This window comes from Aspergillus clavatus, genomic scaffold (genome assembly GCF_000002715.2).
Source record: "Aspergillus clavatus NRRL 1 1099423829802 genomic scaffold, whole genome shotgun sequence".
Taxonomy (NCBI): domain Eukaryota; kingdom Fungi; phylum Ascomycota; class Eurotiomycetes; order Eurotiales; family Aspergillaceae; genus Aspergillus; species Aspergillus clavatus.
Genome location: NW_001517097.1, coordinates 667,327 through 678,895, shown reverse-complemented (window position 1 = coordinate 678,895; position 11,569 = coordinate 667,327). Strand labels below are relative to the sequence as shown.

The following is an 11,569-nucleotide window of genomic DNA, read 5'->3' as shown; positions in this document are numbered from 1 at the left end:
AGACTATCGAGTATCGACATGGAGAAGGGAATTGTGCTGGCACGGTATCATTTGTCTTTGAGTATCATTCCCTTTCTCTTTTCTTTTTTTTTTTGCCCTGCAGTCCTATTGTGCAGCTCCGTATGCAGGTTATTGTGCGTGTGTTGATATCCCATTTCGTCCCCTTCCCCTTATCCAGAGTCAGTTGCCGTGGGGGGAATTATCGCGAATGTTTCCCGTGCTAAATCACGGTGAGCCTACTTGGGATGGTACTAAATACGGATATGTAGGTATGGACTATGGAGTAACGGGGGAGGCAAGAAACAGCTACTGTGGTGAATCCCGATATCACCTCAAAGAGGCAATTGTATTCGACAGCGACAAGCGACAACTGACAAGGAAGACCTCATCGAAGAACGGAGTAATCATGGGGGTTAATTAGATGAGCGTGCCTACGGGGGGATGTTGAAACGTCTTACCGGGTTCGGTTTGGCGGGCGCTTTCCGCGGCTGGCAGGTCAGAATCGAGACTTGAGAGACTCTTTGAGATTGACAGTTCAGGAGCTGGCAGGGCGGCGGGAATAATCATCGCGGAGGAGCTCGGACTCGTCAGAACGCCTTGCACTGTTGCACTACTACCATCTTCCTACCTAGACTCAAAAGAGTTACCACTTACCGGGACCCAGATGCTACCTACTACATACTAGCTATGAGCTTCATACGCTATGAAGAACTCGGTTAGTCCGTGAGCGATATTAATTGATGAGATTATTATTAGTTATCGGAGGGTCCTGCATGAGACGATATTACTCCATACGTTTACAACAAAGATCAACCTCTTGGTCTTGTCCCTACTGTAAGTGATTCAACCATTTACCGGTTCATCCCGAGTAGTAGTAATCCTCAATTGAACATTTCTACTCCATACCATCAAAACAATCAATCACTCCCCCAGCCAGCCAGAGGGATTGAACAAAGAAAAAAGAAAAAGACAGTGTTGGCGCTCCATCCCCATGCAGCCCCGTGCGCAGCAGTCCATCAATACAGCAAATCACATACTAATCTAGGTACGCCCCGGTAACCTGCAAGGTAACTCAAAACTGCGATACGGATCGAATTTCATTTTCCGGGGGATTCGCTCATCTGGCCATTTCCCGGTCTCTGCTAAATGTTTTACCCAAGCAGAGGAAGAGGAAAGACATGCACCCACGTCAGCCAAGAGGAAATGGCCGGTCGATCACGGAGAACATGCCATGATTGATTGTCATTGTTATGTGGGTTTCTTGTCAGCCCCCCAGCCATCTCTTTTTTTTTGTTTGTTTTCAACTTGATCCTGGGAAATAATGATGAAATCTATACGAAGCGCGGTCGTCTGTAGTCCTTCCGTTGCCCTCCGTGAGACAACTGGGACATGTGAGCTGCTACTGTAGAGAGTCAAGGCTGACTGATACTTGGACTTGTTAGTAATGGTCTGGATTATGGAAGAAGACGGGGCTGATGCATCGATCTTGGCGGTTAATTGAATTGTATGGCAAGAGACTCTAGCCGAAGTGGAGGGAACCATGGAAACGCAACAGCACCGAAGCGTCTCGAAAAGATGACTCTCCACAGCGAGCCATGGAATTGCCGTTTGATATTTGATATCCAACGGATGTCAATCTCCGACTGGATGGTACTAGACCTGAGTACCTGGCACTATTGAGTGATTATCTGTTACTACGGGGTTGGTATGGAGCTCTTATGACTCGTGAGTTATGATCTTATGAGTGCCATCCCTCAACATAGCAGTAGAGATATATCTTCAATATCGTCGAATCAATTGCGACCGCATATGAGATACAATTCTTTGATTTCTAGCCTTCTGTACAGCGTACCAAAGTATCTTAAGTACAAACTGCAAACTGCAATCTGTAATCTGCCCAGCTAAAGCACACTAACCCTTTCATTGATATGTTCAAATGAATCTGGTACAAAGAAGATAGTACCTAGGTACAACAGATCAACAGTGACTCCGATACCGCTCGGTCGCATCTAGGAATCTAGGAATAACTGTACCTCGATAGACATCTACAATCTTGAATCTACGGTTTGCCCTGAAGTTAAGCCTCAATGCATTCAGATTGAGTCAATTATGCATACTTTTTGTATCTATCTATCTACGTAGTATCTATCTATCTATCCTCTAGTGTTGATGTCGAGAGAACCCACCAAATCCTCCATACGGGGTGGCCGTATTCGTATCGATGAAAATGCCTCGCCCTTGACCTTTTCCAGTTAGCGACCAGCACCATACCATCCATACAAGACCACCTCAAGAAGCAGCCATCTTTCCAAGACTTCCAATAATCGCACAACAGCCAACTCATTGCTGCCAAGGCACCCACCTGCATGGATGATATGATCCAAAAAAAAAACGAAAAAAAAAAAAAAAAAAAACAAAAGAGACTCCCACACTAGATATCCGTCTATCGAGTGTCAACTGACATCTCGCCACTCCCACGCCCACTCCCAACTGCAACCAGACATGCATACAGACAAGAAAAGCCCACAGGACTAGCAAAAAGCATCCATGAATATGATCCAACCCTCCTCCCCCAAAGCGGAGGAATTCGATTCTGACTGCATTGGGATGTGGATGCAGCAAGCGGCGAATCCGCTCGCCCGCAGACGGCCCTTCTTCTCGACGTTTTCTAGAAACCTTCTGTGGGCGGTTGGTGCCATGGTTACGTTTCGACAACACCGAGATACCCAGGGGATATCATTGGATGTCTTTGTTTTTGAGCTGCATGGAAAGCGGATTGTTCATCGTTGCATTTTTCTATTATCTTTTCTTTTATAAGACGCTTTTCTTGGAGGCAGGAGTTCGCCCCGTAGCGTAAGTATGTTTTTGGATATGGGAATACTAATAATGATTATCAAACGGACGACTTGGAATCCTTGACAGCGGAACTTGACAGATGATACCCTTGCTCGGTTGATCGGCAACGCTGTGAGAGGACGGTGGGATTTTTCTTTTTTTTCTTCTTTTTCTCTCTTTTCGCACGACTGCACGATAGATACAACCTCCTACGTCATTTTCGATGAAAGATAGGGGAGTTTACGTGCTGATTCAGTGATGCACTGCTGGCTGCTCAAGTGAGCGACCGTAAAACCGAAACACCATTCGTCAGAATATACCAACTATTACCTTACCCTTACCTACCACCTACCTTAAGTAAGACTGCAAAGCTGATTGTGCGGCTAAGCCTAGCACTCCTGCCAGTGACAGAGCCTGATTACTAGCCTGCAGTTGTCTAATGGGGAGCGAGGAACGGGATGCCCGATTCGGCTAGATTCGGTACGTGTACCTTGCCTACGTTAGCAGTGAAAACACGGTATTTTGCCGGTTCAGTCAGGTACCGTAGATAGTAGTCGAGATCTAATATGAGATACTCCGCCAAGCTTATCTTCAGTCTCCTAAGTACCTTAAGATGCCGAGGTAGAAGGAGGGAAAGATGAAGAAGAAGATAGCAAATGAGATTGGGATTAATGAACTTTATTCAAACCGATGGAGTACGTAGTAAGAACTTCAACTATCATTCCCCTCTGCCCGTACTAAGCAGAATACCTAAATGAGTAAGTAAGCCAGTAATGCACATTAATACAGTAATCATGGAGCAATGTCCGCGAGATTAGCCTCATATTCCTTGCAGTGGAGCAGCATGTCCGTTCCCTACTGGCTCGCTGACCCAGGATAATAATGAATGAGATGAACCATCGAACCCTCAAAGTCATTAATTCCCATTCTTGGCTTCGCTCTCGCGCCCTCGTACCTACAGTAGTCTCCTGTGTTTTGTCCACTAGTTCCGTTCATACTCCATAGTGAGATTGCTGAGGAAGCATGCTATCACCGTCTAGGCAAGTGGGCATCTCCCACTCACCGATTGCTGACTTGCCGTCGCCCGTCGGAATATCCAGGTCACCACGGATGGCGCGCTAGCGACTGGGACTTGCGACTCTGCTAGACTGCCTAGTAACTCCGGAGTAGTTGGCCTTTTAGCGTGGGTGAGCTCCACTGGGACGATCGACCGTCTAGTTACTGCTTGCCAAGCTGTCTCATCGAGGATCCTGGTGAGGGGTTTTCTGCGTCGATGGGATCCCTGCTCTCATCCCCCGAGCTTTTTTTTTTTTTTTTTTTTCTTTTCTCTCGCGGGATGACAAGCAGCAGCTAGATACCGAGATAGGCTCTAGCAGCTAGCTAGCTAGCCAGCAATGGCATGAGCAGGATGACCTGGCATCCCAGAGACCGTAGTCTGTCCGGAGTACAGTACCGAGTAGATAGAGACTAGGAGCAAGCTGATTCCTGGCGTCAATTATCTTCGTGGGATTGGATGCCTTCATGAGCTCCGCGAATTGCACTCGGGTGTAACTCTGCTTAAGCTCGCTGGAATCATTGACCGGAGCGACAAGACATCTTGCTAATCCTCCGTCATCCCGCTCCCTGACAAATCCGCGGTGCGAATAGTGTTTCGTCGGAGAAAATGAATGGAATAATCATCACTGCAACGTGACTACTGTCACTTCCACTGCTGCGACAGCGCTACTACTACTGTACAGATTGCGGAGTACACGAGAAGTGTGTAACTGACAGGCTTCAATCTCGCCCGATTAGGCAATTATCTACCGTTGGGATCTGTCCTCCGTTCCCCCCTGGCAATATCGTGCTTGAAAGGAAATCCCGCACGCGGGAGAGAAAAAAAAAGAAAAATTCGTACTCTTCCTAGCCAACGACGACAATCCTAATTGTTCGTCCTATGGTGCCACGTCCCGCTGCATGCCACAACGTCAAGTAATAATGAGAAGTCGCAGGGACGATCAAAATACAACGGCGAAGTGACACAGACAGACATACACTCCGCTCGCCCGCTGTCTTATCTACTATCTACTATCTAGTTTCCGACTGCCCCGACTCCGAGTCGGGATTTTCTGAGCTCTGGAGATATCCCCTCGGGGTAACAAACCTTGACTACGGAGATAGCTCGAGTTATACGAGTTATACGAGTAAGACTAAGCAGTCTCAGACTCTCAGACTTCTGCAGGTGGAAAAATGTACACCACATGGATGGAGGAGCCGAAGTAGGTAGATAGAGTATGGAGAACAGTCGCTAGAGACATGCTCCATCGCATTAGACTTAAACAGACGACCGGTCTGGACAACTAAGCTAAAACCACCTCGTAACTCGTAAACCACTGCGGTTATATCTCCGTTGATGTTTGCCATGGACACAGACAACCCAGAAGAGCAAAATTCACCATCGCCATCTTATCCCGAAATGTCATTCATCAGACCTATATGGTATGGCTGGTTGGCGACAATCCTATCGGGATGGGCAAAGTGCCACCAGTCACCACCATCGGGAGGCACGAACGCTCAAGGATAAAAATCGGTGGTGGGAATCGGCCTGGACGGCACGCGGCAATCGGCACGTCGATTGGAAATGGACTCCCCTGCAAAATACTCATGCACTTGTTCATTGGTCAATGTCTTCTGGGTGGTATTAAGATGATGCGAATGGTTTCCATGGGTGAGGCGAACCTTTGCTCGGTTGGTTTCGGTCCTTTGAGAAGAGGATGATTGGATGATAGACGCCTGCAGAGAACGTGTATGAGGGATTATTTGCCTGTCTGGAGAGAGTTAAAGACAGAGATTGACTTGGTTCCATTCATTCATTCATATTCATCATTATTTGGATATTTATGCTTAGGTAGGTAGACTGGAGCAACGTTGGAGAGGATGGAGTAAACAGGTCACGTTGACTTGCTTGCATATTCTGTGTCTACCGATTTTATGCCAGGATAATTGCAGTCATCAGTCATCACATCAGTGTCCGAGACCAGTTGAAACGGATCAGGTGCACATCTCACTATCATTCTCCTTGCGTACGGAGTACGTCGCATCGCATTGATCTCGAGCTGCAGAATAAGACCCGTTCTCATCATGGAAAGGGTAGAATGACCAGGTACCTCGTATGTTGAAACATTCAAGTTAAATCCGCATCCTCAACTACTTACTGCGCAGCTCCATCCGATGACAACATAATCATCAGACACACAGTTCATTCATGTCTATATCGCTAAACGAGGTGCTCTCCATACATACTTTGATCATGGCCATCTCCGGAGTACCGCATGGAGAAAACCACTACTTAGCCAACTGCCAAGTCCATGCTGTGCGAAGCATACTTCCCAAACAGGCTGATCGACATGTTCGTCCGGAGACTATTGCTTTTACGGCGTTGATCACTATCTCTTGCAAGATGAATCATGAAACAATATCCCTTGATGATGGAGAATTGTCCGATTGCACTCTGCATAACTATCTACATACTCCGTACTCCGTACTTCCTGCAGTCTTATCATCCTGATATGATGTAAGAGTATGGAGTAATCATGAGCATCAGCATAACTCTATCCTGTGTCTATGCTTCGAGGCTTAGTTTTGGCGGCACCCCCCACGAAAAGACCCTTTCTCCAGGAGACTATTGACGGTGGCTGGCTCACAGGACAGCCTGTGACTTGCGGGATCATCACGGTTTCCAGTCAGGAAGAGTTACAGTTCTCCCAATTCAAATTAAAAAAAAAAATGGGTGGACTTGGCGGATTGACAGTGCATGAGGCTGTGCCTGCATCGTCAGTTGAAAGCATGAAGGCCAAGCAGCCCCTGAATTGAAATCCGGAGAATCTATCAAAATCTGCTTCGTATTCGATCCGAATCCGAATCAAGAATGATCCCAGATGCAGATCACTGAGCTCAGAGCCCAAGAATCAATGTCAGCCTCGTTTCAAGAGAGTCGTGCTTGCAATATGATGTCAGGTAAGGCTCTTCCTTGGGTCGTTTCTTCTTTCCCGTGTGGAGTAGATAGCTACTTGTATCAATTTACTGTATAGATATCGAATGGCTGGTCTAAAAATATCGGCATTGCCGGGGCAATTCATCATTGATTATGACCTTGAGCTTGAGGGTTGAGAGACTATCATTATGATCATTGTCATATCACATCGTGATGATCCAGGTCAGACCTGACAGGTTTCACCACCACCCCATATCTCACTTTGAAGAGAGTCAAATCGAATTAACAATCCCCAAGCCAATAGTTCCAGCGCCAAGCATACCTCATTCCCCTGATGCTGCAGCGTCAGCAAGGAACATCCTTGGCATATCAGTCTATCTTCATTAATATGCAATAGCACTGGATATCCATATTTCATTATTCCAGAGATAAATCTCAGCATCAGCTGAATAAGCCTCTATCGCAAAGCTTACTAGTTACTACTCCTTGTCTCATTCTCGATTCCCTGGTCATGGCCATCCACCTGCATAGCCAAGCATACAGAGCAGAGCACATCCATACACAAGTATCGACATATCTACATACACCCTGTATCCATTCCCATTACATACAGTCCTACCAGTACCACCCAGGGTAACACACCTCGCCCTCTTGGCAGCATCGCTTGCTCAACAGGATCCTACACAAGAATCCCGAATCACACCGTGACCCAACAGCCTAAACTCTCTCCTTCCCAACCAACCATCGCCCTTCCATCCCATCTTAACCCCCCCGCGCCAAGCCCTGCCGTCCTGTCCTGTCCTGTACATTCCCTCCCTTCGTTATCGCCTTGGCGCAGCCTGTCCATTTACCCCTAGAGGGAAAGAGAAGAGCGCGTCACGGACACCTCACTTCACTTCACTTCACCGTCCCGGATCTTCGTACCACCCCAGCTCAGCTCAGCCCAGCCCGTCCCCGTCGCCCCGGCGCATGAGCCAAGCGAAGGGATAAGGAGAGGAAAAGGGGGAGAGAGAGAGAAGATTGAGAGATCCATATGATCGACGTGGCAGAGGTGTGAGGTAGGACACGGCGTCTTGGCGTGGCGGACAGACACAAGTTGCCCAGTAAGAGTAACAGTTACAGCACACACTCTATCAGACGCAGGACTACTGGGGCGCCTGGGGGGAAGGGGGAGGAAGGACTCCCGTACGTGATGGCGACCCGGGGAATACTGAACGGCGAAGGGCTTTTTTCAAGCTCCGTTACACGGGACGAGAGAGCGCTCTGGTGTAAACAAGTATGGGGTTCTGCATAAGAGTACGTAGAGTTGAAACTATCTAGACTCTTCCATGGCGACGTGGATATAGTCTTTAGACTTTAGTCTTCTGAAGGAAGGGATCTTGGCGCAGGACGCGGTATGCAAGGTGGAATTATAGTTGATGGGTGGTGGAAATGAGTGTCTTTGTGCCGCTTGACGCAAAAATAAGTCAGTGGCTTGTGGGTGTGGGTGTGTTGTGCATGCAGTCACTTATGGCGAGATTAAAGATGAGATGAGGTTACGGAGTGCCGGAGTTGTTGCTTTTAGTTAAGGTCTATGGTAGGTTGGCAAAGTTGATTAAGGAATGTTTCTTGATGGGAATATACTATTGTTTGCTATGTATTTATCGTTTGATTGGCAGTTAGGGATGGTTCAAAATATATTGTGATTGAGATATGTCAACGCTAGATATACGTTGGACTACACTTAACAATATATAATGGTTGTCCGTAGTAAATGTCAACCATGTGCCACTGTCAAGAGAATATATATCTAGCTAAACAAGTTCATTCTACATGCACAATCAAAAGTAGGGCCATTCGGCAGAGACAGCCACACATGGGTATGGTCGAACTTGTGCCGTTCAAGTTCAGTTTGCTAGATATCAGGCCAATATTTAGTAGGTCGTGGTGACTTAGACCTGTAATCGCCTACATCGAAAGGTGCTGAGTGTCATTCACAATGATGACTGTCTGGCCCTGAGGTTGGTGCGATCTCAGGACATGCTTAGCTGGGACGTCTAGATATCATGAATATCATTCCATCATTTGCTGTATGCCAGCCAACGGTAACACTCGTTGTATGCTGGTGTTGCGAACGCTCATATACCACGATCGACATGCCTCGACGTTCACTCAATCTGTCTCCGAGGCTATTAGAGATCCGACGAAATCAGTTCGTTGTGCCTCTGGCTCAATATCTCGTCCGCCCCAAGGTCAGAATGCGATCTTGATGCCTACCGTGCACGGCACCAGCGTCCCAGGCATAAGCCGCTCAATGGCAAACTTCGCCCGCCAGCCCGTGCAATGGCCCGGCAAGAGCACGGCAGGGTCCAGCTTCCTCAAATCCTTCACCGTGCTCTCCATCTGCTGCTCCTCGCTCGTGGCCAGATGAAAACCCCCAACCACAGCATGCAGGGGTACAGTGCCGCCTAGAGATTCAACCGCGTGTATGGCCGCGTTGACGACCCCGGCGTGGCTGCAGCCCGTGAACATGACAATTCCTTTGTCTAGTGCCGTCAGCATGCGACTGGACACCGGAGAAGGTGCAATACACCAACCTTTCAAATTACACATGAGGAACCGCTCGTCGGCGATACGTTCGTCTGAGAACCAGTCGTCGTCCTCGCGGCTAAACCGCATCCCGCCCTTTAAGCCATTCTCGTAGCTCGTTCGCCGGGGAATCTCCCCAGAAATCAGAAAGAAGTCGTCGAGAATGGTATGCATCTCGTCATGCTTATCGACTGTTCCACCAGCCGCCTCGATCTCCTCGAACGACGGGTCCGCCTGCAGCGAGATGATCTTCTGGCCGATGGTCATCCCCCGATAATCTGGACGAGAGGGGTGAAGGTCAACAGACAGACGCGCCTCCACACCCTTGACTCGCTTGGCTTCGTTAATCATGCGAATGGCCCGCAGAAGCCCGCCTGTATCACCGTCAGCTAAGGAATCCTCCGCAAATAATGCGCATAAACAAACCAGAGTGATCCCGATGCCAATGCGATAACTGGATCACCTCCACCGACGCGAGATCAGCTTGTAACCGCCTCGCATTTCTCTCCCAGGCGTCCTCCTCCGGGCCTACGTCGAAGAGCACCGAATGTTTCACGGCGCCTTTGGTAGCAGTCTAGGGAATATGTTAAAATATGGCGTTACTCAACTTTCACCCGCCTGCGGAAATACCACAAGAATCGACAGCCCATGTGCCGAGCAGCAGATATCGTCCATCCTTAGTTCTTTATGCGCATCCACTCTATCCTGGAGCTCGTGGGGCGAGCCTGTCGCGAGACTGCCCATCAGACCCGAGACCTGGACGGTGTCCGGTGCGACGGGTGATAAGGGGTCGAGCTCATTGTCGATGATGACGAGGGCTTCGAGGGAGTCAATCTCTACGAGTCTTGAGCTGGGCATTTTTATCCCGGTGACAGGGATCTATATGTTATGAAGATGGTTGATTGTGAGAAAGCTCAATGTTGTTGTGTGGTTGAGTGTCAGCGAAACTCGGAATTGCGGGCAGGTGACGTGGCTGGGCAGGACAGATAGTCAGAATCCTCGTCAATCATCGATGAAACTATTTGTTTTTTAGAATCTGATTTTAGGATCGCTATATTCGAATTATGCCTGAGACTGTACACTAATGAGTCTCGAATGGTCAGACTCTACACTTCATCTGCACATTACCATATACTGAGGTCGCGTCCCGGCCCACTCCCGCATACTCCATCGAAGAAGTCATTGTCAGTCAACTCGATTCAGTTGTTGGCTCAGTGCTTGTCTCGGCATGGGATGTAGCTCTGAAGACCTCGTAAAGAAGGACTAATTGAGTTGTTTGCGCTTCCAACGTACACCATGTCACTTCAGAAGAGATGTCACCCTAGATAGGCCTCGATCATATCACAGAGAAAGTCGAGATGAACTTGCTTTCGCAGCTTGGATTTGGATCTATTTGATCTCTCGCCACGCCGTTTTATACGGTTGGATTCTGTTGTGCGGTGTGAGACTTGACCCTGGAGGGCAGTCAGCCTAGAGCAGAGTTGGATGAGCATATGGCCTCAGATGGATGTTCAAATATCTACTCGCAGGAGCGAGTATAGCAGCATGTTAATGCTTGTGGTAATATGCAGTTAGTATGACGGCGTAGGGGAAGCCCCCATGACGCTTACAGTCCCACGCACGAGTACCGAGATATAGAGACAGCTACCTCCAACTCTCCTAAGCCTCTTGATCGAAAGTCCTGGACTGATTTGTCTTGGTAATTCCTACTCTCGAGCTCATCCGAGTATTCAACATGTATCTGCTCACGGATTCCACATAGCATTGTGGACGGAAGGCTTCGAAGGTTCTTTGTCAATAGGAAAAGGAATGGACAAACGATGAGGTTTTGGAGCATGTCTTGTAGTCATACACCCCAGCATGCATTATCTCCTGTGAGGATCATGGACATGTGCTTAATTAAATTGTTTCTTGTTGACCATAATCTGGTACCACCCAAGAGGGACGGATTCGCCCACACAACGCTTCTGTCTTTTTAGATGAAGTAGGAACATGTACTGTCTTGCGTCCAGGTACAGTCCTTTTCACCAGACATGGCACGTCTCGATGGTTCTGAGCATCATCGCCCTGGTCCTTCTCCGAAAATCAGCTTCACTGTGGATTACACTGCTGCGAATGCACCAATGCACGGTAGTTAAGGATCACAAAGCAACTTCTTCGAACATGGGAGACGTTCACCCTATTGAAGACAGT

The 11,569-nt window shown here is 48.1% G+C and overlaps 1 protein-coding gene across 1 annotated transcript, besides 4 other annotated features; it reads right to left on the bottom strand.

The window, feature by feature from the left end:
* Positions 1 to 2,123: 2,123 nt before the first annotated feature.
* Positions 2,124 to 2,158: a microsatellite.
* Positions 2,159 to 2,382: 224 nt separating this feature from the next.
* Positions 2,383 to 2,419: a microsatellite.
* A 1,717-nt stretch (positions 2,420 to 4,136) lies between these two features.
* Positions 4,137 to 4,161: a microsatellite.
* A 3,530-nt stretch (positions 4,162 to 7,691) lies between these two features.
* Positions 7,692 to 7,714: a microsatellite.
* Positions 7,715 to 9,040: 1,326 nt separating this feature from the next.
* ACLA_035590 (MBL fold metallo-hydrolase) lies at positions 9,041 to 10,234 on the bottom strand (the record flags this gene model as incomplete). Its single annotated transcript, XM_001270781.1, has 3 exons — positions 9,041 to 9,750; positions 9,803 to 9,950; positions 10,007 to 10,234. 3 exons carry the CDS (start codon positions 10,232 to 10,234, stop codon positions 9,041 to 9,043), a joined length of 1,086 nt encoding a protein of 361 aa, XP_001270782.1.
* Between the last annotated feature and the right edge of the window lie 1,335 nt (positions 10,235 to 11,569).